Source organism: Hydra vulgaris, chromosome 03, assembly GCF_038396675.1.
Source record: "Hydra vulgaris chromosome 03, alternate assembly HydraT2T_AEP".
NCBI classification, from domain to species: Eukaryota; Metazoa; Cnidaria; class Hydrozoa; order Anthoathecata; family Hydridae; genus Hydra; species Hydra vulgaris.
The window spans coordinates 31,862,501-31,879,077 of record NC_088922.1 but is presented as its reverse complement, the minus strand read 5'-3'; the positions used below and the strand labels follow the sequence as shown (position 1 = coordinate 31,879,077).

At 27.1% G+C, this 16,577-nt stretch overlaps 1 protein-coding gene across 2 annotated transcripts in view; it reads left to right on the top strand.

The window, feature by feature from the left end:
- LOC136078090 (uncharacterized protein KIAA0825 homolog) overlaps positions 1 to 16,577 on the top strand; it is a 114,251-nt gene that overhangs the window by 64,484 nt on the left and 33,190 nt on the right. For both annotated transcript variants that reach the window (XM_065792927.1, XM_065792928.1), the window contains exons 11-14: positions 2,136 to 2,187; positions 5,010 to 5,193; positions 11,474 to 11,513; positions 12,207 to 12,259. In XM_065792927.1, coding sequence (XP_065648999.1) covers positions 2,136 to 2,187; positions 5,010 to 5,193; positions 11,474 to 11,513; positions 12,207 to 12,259 — 329 coding nt within the window. The remainder of the gene's footprint in view (positions 1 to 2,135; positions 2,188 to 5,009; positions 5,194 to 11,473; positions 11,514 to 12,206; positions 12,260 to 16,577) is intronic.

Here is a 16,577-nt window from a genome sequence, read left to right as displayed (position 1 = left end):
GTGTCTGTCAAGTACTCTTATGGAATAACTAATCAAATGGCTCCAAAGGAAGCTGTGGTAAATATTCTGCATTTTCTGATAACAACTTGCAACCATGGTGTATCTGATCACAAATCATTATTAGATATGTACAAAGAGTTTGATGAATATCTTACTGAATAAAAAGTGGCACGACCAGTAGTTTTGCTTTCTGATGGGCATTGTTCACGCTTTAATTTTGATGTCTTAAAGTTTTTACAATCAAAAAACATACGTATGTTCTTAACTCCACCAGATACCACTGGTGTGACACAGCTTTTAGACCAACTCAACAAAAACCTTCATCATGAGTATCATGGTATGAAAGAAAACATTTTTACTGATTTCAATTCACTAAATAAAGAAGCTTTTATGATGATTTTAGGACGTTTTTGGAACAACTTGGCCCCAAGACAATCTATAATCAAAGCTGCAAGACGTGTAGGAGTAACTTCCACATCATTAAACATCAATGACATGCAACAGGACAAGTTTGCACGAGCTGCTTTATGTATTGATTTTCCAAAAAGTGTTACACCCAGTACAACAACTCCTGAAAGATATACTATTAAATCTCCTGATAAAAGAAAAAATTCAGCTCAGTATTGGAAAGAAAAGTTTGAGCATTCTCAAGAGCTTATTCTAGAGCTGAGCAAAAAAAGCATTCAACTTGAAGAAATTCCTGGCTTACTGATAGTACAGAAAGTTAAGCCAAAAGTTTCCAAACTTACTACAAGGGTTACGCAGGTTCACGGATCAATGAAAGGAAAAAATGTGTTGGACTTAGTGAAGGTAATTCAAGATAAAAATCAAGAAATAAAAGATAAGGAAGAAAAAAGATGGAACAAAGAAAAACAAAAAGAAGCATTTTTACGGTGTAAAAATGAATGCAACTGTGGAGAAGGTGTGTGCCAAGCCATAAAGCTACAACAATGCTCTTCTTGCCACAATGTACAAAAATCTGTCTGTGGAAAGTTAACTTGTAAAGTGGATGGAAAAAAACCAACAATGTTTTTAGCTGCTGCAGTAACCAACAACTCATTCAAACAAAAGGTTATTGAGCATGAAAGTGATGAAGATACTAGAAGTTAGAAGGATACACCAAGAAAGTGACCTTACAGTGATAAGGAGATAATTCCATTATTCTTATTCAATTAGTTGATCAACTTATTAATGAGTCAATAGTTTCAAAGATGTATAAAAACACTTTTAAATTGTCTTAAAGACTAATAGAGCAACATTTCAATTTTTCAACATTTCAATTTTTCAACATTTCAATTTTTTTTATACAAATAACTAGTTAAAAAGTCATTTTATTTTATTGTTAATAGAAAAATAAATGTTAATAGAAAAATAAATGTTAATAGAAAAAAGCAAAACTTTATTTTAATATTGAGTTTTTGATCCATGTATATATATTTTTTAGTAAGGGACCCCAAAGACCACACAGAAACACTACTTTGGTTAAGATAAAATATTTTAGCAACTGTCTTTTTCATTTATTTTCTTTTGGTTTTTTTTGTAGAAGTATGACTTAAATCTTTACAAAAAACACTATTTTGCAAACTTAAATGAAAATTTCAAGTTTTTATGGACCATAATGTCAAAATCTTATAAAATTGAAAAAAATTTTATTTTATTGTTTTTAGTATAATTTTCAAAAATTTATGCTAATTTGGTTATTTTTAACAGTTTCTTTTCAAAAAACTATCTTGTCAAATAAAAAAATCTATTTTGCTGCTTGATAAGGCTTTATCTATGAGTTACAGGTGCTAATGTGAGCATGTGGCTTTTGGGGTCCATGAGTTTTTTGGGCCCCTCTACCTGTAGTCAACATATTTATGATATTTATATATGGATGACTCAGCGCCAAACCAGCCTATACAATGAATAAGTTGAAATGAGATAATTAGGCGCAAAGTTTCAAAGTTTTTAACAGAAGCTACTAAACCAAAAAAATTAAAAGTAATTGCAGTTCAGTGCACTTGAAAATTTTAAATATAGTATATTGGTGATTGTAAAGAAACACAATATAAATGATTTTTTAATATAAACTAATTGTTGTGATATTTATACATATAACAAATACTTTATATTTAGTTATATTTTATTTTTAGCTTCTCATGTGGAATAATGTGGAATTACCAATATCAATATGTCATTACTCAAGTAAAATTGTTTTATTTATAGATTAAAGAAGTTTTTATATATTTTTTGACAATTAGTTAAACAACATTAGTTTTTGCCTTAAAGTACTTTATCATACCTGCTTTTAAAAAAATATGCAAAAATAGTAATTATTGTTGCATATAACTTTTTTTATTTTATTTTAAAATAATAAAATACAAATGTATTTGTTAATCCATGCATAATAAATACAAATGTATTTGTAAATGCATGCATAATAAATACAAATTCAAGTTTTATTTTATTATTTCAGCTGCATGCATTTACAAATACATCATTACGATGTGTTGTTTGTTTTAATTTCCTGTGGTTCCTGTGAAATTTATCAAACTTGATTTTTTTTATTTATTTTAAATTTAAAACAATTTTCAGTATTTTTTTCTTGAAAAAATTTTACTTCAGTTATAACAAAATGAAACAACTTGATGTAATAACTTGATGTAGCAACTTGATGTAACAACTTCATATAATAACTTGATGTAACAACTTGATGTAATAATTTGATGTAACAACTTGATGTAACAACTTGATGTGACAACGTGCATTTTGATATAATAATTTGATTTTATCAAGTTTTAGTAGTAATAGTTGTTTTTTTTTATTTAATTACACCAAACATTTATTTAATTCATTTTGTATTAAAACAAAAATTTATTAGCTTTATTTATGTTTCCATTCAATTATTCATTAGCTGTATTTATAGCAAAAAATGTTTTTATAGTCTTAAAAAATATTCATATCAATTATTTATTAGCTTAAAACTCATTAAAATCTAATAAAATAGTTTCAACACATAAAATGCAATAATATATTAACCTTCAGAATATAAGCAGAGAACTTACCTGAGTTTTTATTAGCTTCATTTTGGATTAAAAAAAACTAAGATACAAAAAGATATACAAAATATTTAAAAATTTATAACCATGTTGTCATAAAAAAAAATTACTATAACCTACTAATTTGTTTTTTTAAAATTTTCTCAAGAAATATTCTTTAACTATTATTAGCATTATGTGTTATTAAAAAATAACAATTTTTTTTTCTTACTTATTAACAGAAACAAACAATTGAATATTATATATAATATAATTTTTATTTGTGTGTTTATTTTGTTTTTTTATTTTTTATTCTGATATTACTGATTATGTAAGAGAATGGGAGTTGAAGGTAGTTAAAGCCACAAATTTGCTGATGTAAATATTAAATGATTTTTAATCTCAATGGTGCTAAAAGAAACTTCTCTGAGGAATTATTTACTAAAATAACAACTAAAAAAAACTTAGTAATAAGTTTTTAGACCTCCTTTTTCTCCTTATATAAAAGTTGATACATGACAAGTTAAATTGCTTATATAGTAGTTGATATATGTAATTTAAATTCAGCTTAAATTCATGAGAGTATAGTGAATTTATAAAAGTTTATAAGTAGTCATGGAATGTAGAATATGCTATCATGACATGTAGTATATGCTTTTTTCAAAAGTTTCACTGCCTTAGTAATACATACTCACACTAATAATAGTATTATTATTGGTGGGGGTAAGTATATACCCCCACCAATAATAATACTATTTGGTGGGGGTTTGTATATACCCCCACCAACTTCTCAAGCTGTGTAAGCTAGCAAAGAAACTAAAAGATCAGCTTTTTTAAAATGCAAATAACAACTTTATTAAAATCTTTTGTTAAATTCAACCATAAATATAATGTAAATATTTTTATTATATAAGTGATAGATAGATATAACTGTGAACAGATAGCTGATTCAAAAATATATATTGTATGTTATTGAACTATTTTAAAACAAAGAAAATTAATGGTGGCATGTTATTGTTTTTTAAATACGTACCATTTTATCATAAAATGTTATGATAAACTGGTATTGGTTATTATGAAATCATTTGAGAATACAACAATTTAAAGGTGTCAAAACATTTAGCAGATTTCTAAACTAAGTAATTAAGATTTATACCCAACAACTTAATCATATTATTTAGTTATTAGGTATAAAGCATAACAAGGATCATTAATAGTAATAAAGTAGCCTGTGGTCACACTGGAGGTAGAAAGAAAACATTAATAAAGTTGCTTTTATCAAATTTGAGTTCAAAATTAAACAAAGTTTAAAGAGAAAATTAAAAAAACAACAACCCAGAATTTAACCATTTTAGCAAACAAAAAAATCTGTATTTTATTAACTCTATAAGAGTTGATAAAATAAATAAAAAATAGAAATAATTAATTATAAAAATTAATTAGAACTAGTTAGAAATTTTTTAGTAAGTTGAAAACATAAAGTAAAAAAAGTAAAAAAAAAAAACTTCAAAAAAAAAGTCAAAATTATCAATCACAAAATAATAAAAAACATTTTTTTATCTATGTATAAGCAGTATAACCTATAAAAAAAAAAATATATAAGTATTATTAATTATAAAACAAGTTGTCCAAAAAAAAAGAAGATAAAAAAAAAAAAAACTCTTGAAATTTTGTCAGAACAAAAAGAGTTATAAAATTGTGGTAAAAATTAAAATCAGCTTATTGAGCTGACAAAACTTTTATACTTAATTTATACCTGATTAACTTAATTTATACCTGATTAACTTAATTTATACCTGATTATGAAAACTTTTAATTTTATTACTGCTTTAAGGAATAACAAAGTAATGCTATAAAAATGCTATAAATACCTTTATAATGCTTAGACTATTTATAAGAACCTTATAAGTCCATTTTAGTTATGCTAATACTTTTTACTCTTAAAAGTATGTTTTGTTTACATAATTAAAAGTTTGCTTTTATATAAAGGTTACCTATTAAATGCTACAATTGCAGAAAGCACCACTCAGAACATAAATTGTATGTTTGTAACTGAGAAGATTGTGAAATTTCAATCAATAAAGAAGAAACAGATAGCACATTGTTTTTATGATATTTTTTTAAGCTATTCTCACACATCATTCATTTGTTTTATGGCAAGCATGATAAAAGAGTAGGTTGTTTTTTTTTAATATCTATACATTTTTTATTTTTTTTAAATTAAGGGATAGTTAATCTGTAAATATAAATATATTTAACAATACATTTAACAAGTATAAATAAATATCACATTTAACACGTTTAACAAGTATAAATAAATATCACATTTAATAGATATAAACAAATACCACATTTAGTGTTCACAGTGTTAAATATCACATTAAACAAGTATAAAAATTATGTTTGCTAAATAATGTTTTTTGTTTTTTTCAATATTTTTAGCATTGTTATTTTTAGCATTAATTGAACTTAAATTTTGAGTTTTTGGTATACCAGCAGTTTATAGGGCTATTTTGTTAGACCCATGATCCCAAACACTTATATTGCTTAGTATTAGTTAAATACTACAAACCAGCTTCACCTGTTAACTCTACTGTTTTTATATCATCTAATAATGAGTTTTATATGATAGACTCTTCCCTCCACCCTACCACAGAATTGTATTTATAAAATATAAATAATAATGAGTTTTATATGCTCACTACCCCTCCCCAAACATGTATTATATTTAGAATATTTGAATGCCTATTTACCACTCTTAACAATCACACTAAGGGCACGGGTGAAGACCATTGCAACTACTTGTACAAAAAGACAATCAAAAAATGAAGCCACCTGGGAGCTACTAAAGACAAGCAGATTTTAATGACACCGCTGTTAATCTATAAACACTGTTAATATGAAACATCATCCATTTGAATATTTAATACAAACATGATTTTTTAATACTTACACTTGTTAGGTCAGGTTTTAGATCAGGATCATTACAATTATTCTGCTACTGGTATCATGTAACCTAGTATTAAACGCCCCATGCCCTCACTTTTTTTAGGCGAAGACTAGGAAAAACAAACTCCGACTTAAAAATATCTCTGCCTTGGGGCTCTTGGTTGAGTAAAGGCTAGAGATGGTGTCTCAATAAAAATACTCATTTTGGACAAATGTCCAATCTTGTTTTGATCAAAGACTCAAAGACCTACAGATGCTATTTTCCAGCACTTGTGTGCTGGAAAATAGCATCTGTTTTAAAAACCCTGGAGAACATTCTGATCTCTGCAACTATTGTCCAATCAGTCTTCTATCTGTTATTAGCAAGGTCTTTTAGTCTTTGATCAACAAATTTTTAACATCCCATTTTGAGTCAAATAACTTAATGTCAGACAATCTATACGGTTTTTGATCCTCTCGATAAATGGCTGACTTGCTAACTGCTGTGACTGAAAGTTTTTACAGCACATTAGATGGAGGTGGCAAAGCTAGGGCTATTGCTCATGGTTTTCAGGTCAGGTTATCCTGCTACTGGTAACATGTAACCCAGTACAACCTGCTTTATGTCCTTCTGTCTTGTAGGATTACTTTTTTTAGGCAAAGCTAACTCCAACTTAAAATACCCACTGCGTTGGAGCTCTTAGTTGAGTAAAGGTTAGAGTGTCTTGATAAAAATACTCATCTTGGGCACATGCTAAATGCATCTTAAGACTTAAGGGTTAAACAAATTCTATCTGTTGACTAGCCTCGCACCCCTTTTCATCTATCAGGCTGGCATAGATGCATTTATAATAGATTGTTTCCAGTTTAGGATGTTGAATACTGGATGTTCTTGACTTAATGCATGGGTTTTGCTTGTGTCTCTGTTTTTATGATTAGTCAACTCATTCTATTATCTTCTAATGAGCTTTCAGGTCTAAAACTCAGTTTAATGGTTCTGAGGCCAGCTAGTAGTCAGATTTCCCGAACTCTGTGGTAGCTCTCAGAGAGGCTGAATCCATCAACAGTTTTAAAATATCAGAGTACTAACAGTGCTATGGATGTACTAATAGTTGCTCATGGATGTACAGAATAATAACAGTTGCTCATGGATGGTGTCCCTGTTCGTACTTTTGGTGTGCATTGTTGAAGCCACATTTGGAACCCTTTGTTAAGGCTTAAGGTTTATTAATAGTAATGAGGCAGCATATAAAATTGCGTACTGAGTACAATCTGTGCTTTGAGTCAAGTTCTTTAACAATTTTAAAACTAAAGGACCAAAAACTATAAACCACAAAAAACCATCATCATCACCAAGTTCTTTAAATCTATCATTGACTATTCATGGTCTTTGAAGTAACCTTTTTTCTGTTGAGTCTTATCTCTTGCAAAGTTCACCAAACCTACTAAATCTTTGTTAGACTAATTTGTGTTCAGCTGTCTCTTAGTGATCTTAATGTTGATGGTTATCTTCCTTTAACTTGTAAAGACTCCAATAGTCACATGGTTGGCCTGGGCACTTACATTTCCAGGAATACACTCATTTGTTGGGAAATTAGGTTTGAATACACAGACTATTCTTTTATGTGCTTTTGTTTAGCACCACTTCATTTTATTGCCCCTCTCTTTTTGTTCTATATTGCTCTCCTTCATTTAAAGACTGCACTCTTTTTGGTGTTATTTCTGAGCAAATTGACTTAGCCTTTTCTCTTGCTTGAGTCTGGAGTCAGTGACTCTGCAGACATTAAGGCCCACAACTTTTGCCTTTCTCAATCTCTAACATAAATAGTCATCTTTCCAACTCGCTTTCCAGACAACTCGAATTATTTACCTTCTCTTCTCAACTTATGTCTTGTTTTTATTCCTAGTCAGTGCTCAGTTTCTCCACATTCACCCTTAGGTGCTTCTGATCATGGTTTGATCTCTTCAAAACTATTATTTCATTCTTCTTCATCATCAGGATCCTTCTATCATCGTACCTCTTACAACTACCTTAACGCTGACTGGGATTCTTTTACTGATTTTCTTTGTGATGGCCCTTGCTAGATGTCTTTCTTCTTCCTGCTGACAAATGTGCTTCTTACATAACTTGGATTCAAACTGGCATGGACTCTTTTATTTCTTCTTGACGATTCCAAATCAAGCCTGACTCTTCTCCATGGTTTTCCTCACATTGTGCTGCTGCAATTTCCAATCGAAACTGTTACTTCCATATCTATCAGCAAAATAGTTCTCCAGAAAACAGGTTTTTGAGTCTTAAAACAAACACTTAATCTCTCATCTTGAATCTACTAACTTACTTTCTAATCATCAATATGGATTAGGATCTTCTCATTTTTCAGCTGATTTGCTAACAGTAATAACTGATAGGTTTTATTGTTCATTAGATAGACATGGAAAACTTAAGGCTATTGCTCTCAATATTTCTAAAGCCTTTGATATTGTTTGGTATGCTGGTCTTCTCTATAAACTTTCTTCTTACGGTTTACAGTTAAAATCTGCAAAATTATTGAATCCTTCCTTTCTAATTGTAGTATAAAAGTTGTCCTCAATGGTCAGCACTCTTCTTCATACCCTGTAACTTCAGGGGTTCCGCAAGTTTCTATCCTTGGCCTATACTTCTGTTTAATTTATATTAACGATCTTACAGAAATTCTTATGTCTAAAGTGCCATTGTTCGCTGATGATACTACTATTTAATCTTATCTTGATAAGAAGCCAACATCCTCTTATTGCTTGGAGGGGGCATTTGAGCTTGAAAAGGATCTTACTTTTGCTGCAGCATGGGGCTCTCAGCGGCTGGTGAAATTTAACTCAGATAAAACTCAATTTTTTCAGCTAATCATTATCCCAATACTCTAGATCTTCCTATATTTATGAACGGTAATGTAGTCAATGAGTCATCTACCCTTCATCTTCTAGGATTAACTCTTACTTCTGATCTTTCTTTGAAACCTTATATCAAATCAATTGCAAAATTAGTATCTGGTAAGGTCACGACTCTTTATGGTGATTGCCACTTCCTTACTTTGGATTCTATTCTTTATCTCTTTAAATCTTAAATCTGTCCTTGTATGTAATACTGTTGCCATATCTGTAGCGGATCTTCTGATAATACCCTTTCTCTTTTAGACAAGGTACAAAAACACATTGTAAACATAGTTGGACCTGTTCTTGCAGCCAACCTCCAACTGTTGTTGTAATGTGCTTCTCTTCCTCTTTTCTATAAATAGTATAATGTGCACCGCTCTAAAGAGCTAGCATCTCTTGTGCCATCTATTAAAATTCATTCTCATGTTACTCGTCATTCAATTAAGTCTCATAATTTTATTGTGACTATTCCTAAGTGTTCTAAAATTTTTTCTATTTCCATCAGCTAAAATTAATTCTTGTATGACTAGTCATTCAGTCTCATTTTTTTACTGTATCTGTCCCTGTTTGCTCTTAAAGTTTTTATTCGTCTAGTTTTTTCCCCACACTGCAACCCTTTGGAGCTCTCTCTCATCTTCATGTTTTTCTTACTCATACAACTCACAACTTTTTAAGTCTTTTGTCAACCAATTTTCTTTAAAAGCTCTTTAACTCTATTCTTTTTTTTTTCTAGTAACTTAATAGTGATTGCTTGGAGCCTTGTTGGGAGTGAGTCATAATGAAAAAAAAGAACTTGTTACATATAATCTTTTAATTATTTTTCTAATAATATGAAACATAATATCATCTATATGGAATCACCTATTTTTGCCCCTCAGATTTTTTTTAAATTTTGGCCACCTACAGATTTTAGGAAAATAAACACAATCCTAAAACTTTCAGATTGATTAACCAATCCAACCAAAAGTTATGATCAAATCAATACAGACCAAAGATATTTGGTGAATCATAACTTTGTAAATAAAAGCGTGATCACCTTAAGTTTTATTTTTCATCCAAATAATTCATTTTTGATGTTGGTTTTGACTGATTTTAAACAATTTTTGAGTTATTGTATCTCAAAATTGTTAAATAATGCAATATTAGGAAAATTTTTTAACTTTAATATGCTACAGTTTAATACCCACAGACAGGCAGTGACAATTTTGTGTTACTTTACTGTACTTAGGGTAACCATTTGTAGTAAATATAAAAATTATGCATTAAAAGTTAATTTAACACTTGCAACTTGGTAAAGTATCACTTTTTAAAAAAATTTGATTAATTATATTTACTTTACAAGGCATAGAAAATAGCATAACAGTTTAGATTAATTATGAGAGTTTTTACTGTGGAAGTTCTTTTATTTATATACAGAACATTAAATAATTGTATTTGTATACAGAACATTTATTGATTGATGTATTATATCAGTTATACTGACAGAAGATATAATTTACTCAAGTGAAATGCCTAATATTTTTTTAATTAAAAAAGTTGATTGAACACAGCTTATTTAAAAAAAGAAGTTTAAACAAAAAAAAACTTTTAGTTTGTTTGTTTTTTTAGAAAAAATGTTTTTTTTTTCAACCCTGGTTGGTACTATAAACTTCTTGGAATACAATTTCCTTGAATTTCCTTTGAAGCATTTATTTTTATAAAAAATATGTCAAATAAGTGCTCCATCCATTATGGGTAGAAGTGCTTGTGATTACAATTATGCTAATAATGATTATGATAATATGAGTAATTTAAATCAAGTAATTGTGATTTGTTTGCACTTTTTCAGCTTTTTATGATCTTTCACCTTTTTTTACTTTTTTACAATATAGTGCAACTTAAGTGTTTTTTTTAACTCAACCTTTAAACTAAAAAAGCATCAGACTCAAAATTTTACAATATAGGTCTTTAAATTTTTAGAGTATAAGTCTTTAAATTTTTTTTTGGTGATAGTCTATATATGGAACCTCCAAAGTAAAAAATCTCATAATTTATTTAAACTGTTTATGGTATTTTCTTTGCCTGCAAAGTAAATGTAATTTTAAATGAATGATAAATATAAAATTTATCAAATTTTTTCAAAAATGTGATACTTTAGCAAGAGGTTGCAAGTGTTAAAGTAACATTTAATGTATTTTTTTGATGTTTACCACACAAGGGGTTGCCTAAGTACAAAAAAGTAACAAGTAATTATCACTACCTGTCTGTAGGCTTTGAACTGTTACACATAATTAACATATGACACTATATTAAACATAAGTTATGACAAAATATTAAACATAAATTATAACATAGTAATAAAAATAAGTTATGAGTCTTTCAAATAATATTATGCTGTTATAATTTATGTGTTTTACAGCCTTGATTATTCTGTTGTTTTTTTAATATATTAAAAGTTATTTTCTAATTTTTTAATACATTAAAAATTATTTTCTAATTTAAAAATCTTTAAATCATAAGTAAAAGAATATTCATAGTGAAAATAAATATTTTTATAAAAGATTATTCATACTAAAAATAAATAAATATTTTTGTAAAAGAATATTCATAGTAAAACTAAATAATTATTTTATTAGTGATTATTCAAAAAGTTTCAAGAAAAATGATGTTGAGGAGGTATTTTTTTTTATTTTGTTTTTTAATAATTTTTCATTTTAAAAATATTATAAATACAATTGTATTAAACATAAATGTTTCACATTACATATTTCTTCCAATACTTGAGTTGATGCAGCTTTCTTGTTTTTTTTTATGAATGTGTAAGATTTGCAGATTGTTCTGATTGTTAAGATTTGCAGATTGTTCTGTTTGTTAAGATTTGCAGATTGTTCTGATTGTTAAGATTTGCGGATTGTTATCTTCAAAATATGAAAATTTAAAAAACCTTCTTTTTGCTAAGTTATCTAAATTATTTTTTATTAAAATTACATCACAGTAAGCTTATTGTGAGATTTTAAATAAAGCAAATTATCCTTGTAATGATTATCTGACTCTTCTACTGAAATTTTGTGTTTATATATAAATATAATATCTAAATACTTAATATGTGTAAAACCTGTTTATTGATCTCGCATTTAAAAAAGGTATAAAAACTTACACTATTCAGAATTAGTGTTGAATGAATTTTGTTTGAAAATCTTTTTAAATAAATCAGATACTATATGATCATATAATTTCAAAGAATTCTGTTAAATTATATATTAAAAATTAACACCAACTTTTTTCATATGACTCTTTTTTTTTCTGTTTTTATTTTTAATATTGCTTTAACATTTATTATACATTTAGTTTAATTATTATTTTTTTTAGTTGCCATTATGGTTGCAACTTATTGCTGATAATATAAGCTCTGTTTTGAAAAGGTAGTTTATTTTCTCACATTTTTTATAAAAAAATAAAAAGTTACTTAGTTTAAATATAATAAACTTGAAATAAATGTTATAAAATAATATAAATATAACTAAAATATGTATATAAAATATAACTAAAAAATAAGTAAAAGTATAGTAAACAAAACATTTAATAAATATCAGGCCTTGTGATAATGCAGGAGCGATTGCTTTGTGCATGTGATACACGCTCGTAAATGGTTGACAAAACCATTGTAATGTAAATGATTTTCCAGGTGCGACAAATAGCACCAGGAAAATCATTTACAGGCATGTATCACATGCACAGCGCCAAATATAAAAATTATGCATTAAAAGTTAATTTAACACTTGCAACTTGGTAAAGTATCACTTTTTAAAAAAATTTGATTAATTATATTTACTTCACAAGGCATAACAGTTAAAATTAATTATAGGAATTTTTACTGTGGAAGTTCTTGTATTTATATACAGAACATTAAATAATTGTATTTGTATACAGAACATTAAATAATTGTATTTGTATACAGAACATTTATTGATTGATGTATTATATATTTATATTAGTGTATATATTTATATTAGTGATGTATTAGATGATGTATCTTGTATTTATATACAGAACGTTTATTGATTGATGTATTATATCAGTTATACTGATAGAAGATATAATTTACTCAAGTGAAATGCCTAATATTTTTAATTAAAAAAGTTGATTGAACACAGCTTATTTAAAAAAAGGAGGTTAAACCAAAAAAACCATGGATTTGGTTTGTTTTTTTTTAAAAAAAAAAACTTTTAACAATTTTTTTTTAACAAATAGTGCTCGCTAATTTTATTAGAGAGTAAAAAATTGAAAATTATAAGTTGATTTTATAGAAAATATTTTGAGTAGAATTTTTTTGCTGTCAAGTCTATCTTTAATTAAACAATAGAGTTTGCATATTGTTAAATAATGCTTAAATAATACCAATGAAGTTATATTTGTTATAAAGTACATCACACATAAATTAAAATTAAAAATCTCAGTGCATAAGAGCCAATGATTTATTTCTTCTATTTAAAAGTTAAATTCACTACTGGGTTTTTTTTTTTAAATTCAACTTCAACTATATAATATTCTCCCTTAATCGTACCTTGTTTTTATATATATATATATATATATATATATATATATATATATATATATATATATATATATATATATATATATATATATATATATATATGTAAATAAGTTTAATTTTGCTGTGAGCATATATTCAGCAAGAGTGCTCGATGAATGATATATAATTTATTTTTTGACAAGATTAAATAAAAATAACTACATGATTTTGACTACTAAAAGTTTCATGCGTTTAGCAATCATCAGATAAAAAATACATTGTTTTTTTTTGTTAAAAAATATACTTAATAAACATAATGGCGTTCAAAAACAATTATAAAATTATAACTATTTGCAAGCGTGGTTTGTTTTTTTAATCTTTGGGCTCGTGGTTGTCAAGCAAGAACTTGTTTTCGTGACGGCACTTAGAAATAATTTCTGTTTTTTTATTTAATAATTTCTGCGTACCTTTGTATGATATTATGCAAAGTTTTTCATAAAGGCAAAGCAAGCATTTTTTTGTTACGTTGCTGTAGGCGGGGACTTGTTTAATTATTGACCAAGTTAATTTTGGTGTTATTTTTAAGTTTTCTTTTATCTGCCATATATACTTTGAAAGGGTGGTTGAATTTTTCATCTTTTTGTTTGTGAATGAGTGTTTGTGGTTAGCCCATCTTTTCTTCCATTCACCTTCTGCTAGGCCAATATATACTTTTTATGGGGTGTTAGGGGGGGATACTATACATTTATAAATAACATTAGAGGCTCTACATTTTCCTATTATAGGGCAGTTTTCTTTTTTTATGCAATTGCAGGGTGGGTATTATTTGGTCTTTCTGAACTAATTTTCTTGTTGTGGCTTTTAATGTCATTAAACATTGCAGAAAGTCCTTGCTATTTTTTAAAAACGAAACATGGAAGAAAAACTTAGTACACGACTGCTTTGATGTCACAATGGGTTGCTTTGATGATGCAGAAGTTTGTGAACTGATGGGCCTATATATATTAGACTCACTATCTAAAATAATAAATAAAGAAGACGTTGGACTATATCGTGACGATGGTCTGATGATACTTCGTAAAAAAACTGGATCACAAATTGATAGAATACGAAAAAACATAATTAGAGTTATAAAAACGATCAGTTTTAAAATAGAGATCCAAACAAACCTACCCGCACTCAACTTCTTAGATGTATCCTTTAACTTAGAAAAAAGCTCCTACCAACCTTTGAAAAAACCAAATGAATATCTTCGTTACATCCACTCTGATTCCACCACCCTCCGCAAGTAATAAAGCAAATCCCCATCTCTATCAACAACAGATTATCACAAAATTCCTCGAATGAAAAAACATTTATTTTATCTATACCAGAATACGAAGATGAACTAAGAAGAAATGGCTTCACTAATTTTAATTTAAAGTGTAACCCTCAAAAAAGAGAAAAAAAGACAAGAAAAAGAAATATAATATGGTTGAACCCCCCTTACAGTAAAAGCGTCTCTACTAATGTCGGACATATCTTCCTGAACTTAATCGACAAACACTTTCCAACATCCCACCCCTTAAGTAAACTATTCAATCAAAACACCATCAAATTGAGTTACAGCTGCACCAAAAATATCGAAAGTATAATAAAAAGCCACAACAAGAAAATTAGTTCAGAAAGACCAAATAATACCCACCCTGCAATTGCATAAAAAAAGAAAACTGCCCTATAATAGGAAAATGTAGAGCCTCTAATGTTATTTATAAATGTATAGTATCCCCCCCCCCTAACACCCCAGAAAAAGTATATATTGGCCTAGCAGAAGGTGAATGGAAGAAAAGATGGGCTAACCACAAACACTCATTCACAAACAAAAAGATGAAAAGTTCAACCACCCTTTCAAAGTATATATGGCAGATAAAAGAAAACTTAAAAATAACACCAAAATTAACTTGGTCAATACATATATATATACATATATATATATATATATATATATATATATATATATATATATATATATATATATATATATATATATATATATATATATATATATATATATATATATATATATATATATATATATATATATATATGTATGTATATATATATATATATATATATATATATATATATATATATATATATATATCTTATATATATATGTCTTATATATATATTATATATATATATATATATATATATATATATATATATATTTATTTATTTATTAAGTATATAATCAAGTATATAAAAAATAATTCACTTGATAATAATTAAATTGGGCGTTCAGTTTAAATTAAAAAGCATTTTTTGTTTTGCACAAATAATGAATGGAAAGTTATGAAGTCTTTACTGCTAGATAGACTGATATGGCCTGGTTGTTTTGACATGGAATTACTCTATACATTATAGTATATTTTATCGATATCAAAAAAGTGTTGTGTTTTGTGTGCTTAGTAAATGTAGAAGATACAATTTTTTTTTTTCCTTTCCTTATCTTTACTTCACTTTTGGTAACTAAATTGAGATTTTACGGCATCAGTTGGAGAGTGAAGGAGGAGCAAGAGAAATTTGAAGACAAATAGTAAACATTTATATAACATTCAACAGATAGATTGGAATGTTTACTATTTTCACAAAACATGAGAATAAATTATAAAATTAAAACTTGAAAGAATTTTGAAAAATCAAAAGTTTTAAACCACAAATTTGAAGAATGAGACAAGAAAACTTAGTTTAAAAAATCATGTGTTAAACATTTTTACTGACTTTAATAATAAGTTAAATAATTTTTAAATTTATTTTTTAAGATTAACATTTTAATATTAGTTCGAATGTGAAAACTTGATTTGAAATAAATTTAAATTTTTGAGAAATAAAAATGCGCAATGTTTCATTGTTTCTATTTAATATCAAAGTCACAGTAACATATTTCTTCCGGTGGATAGATTAATGCATTAACAAAAAAACCACAGCTTTTTTGCCTGATTTTACATTTTATTTATTTTATTTTCCCAAACTTTACATGGAAAAAAAGTATTAAAAACAGTATTAAAGCTTAAATTTTGTATTAAAGAGGTAACAAACATTCTGAAATAAATCTGAAATAAACAAAAAAAATATCAGATTTGCAAAGTAAAACAATGAAAAACTCTACAAAAACCTATTAATAAATAATCTTTCAGAAGTTATTTATCATTATAATTGAAAGT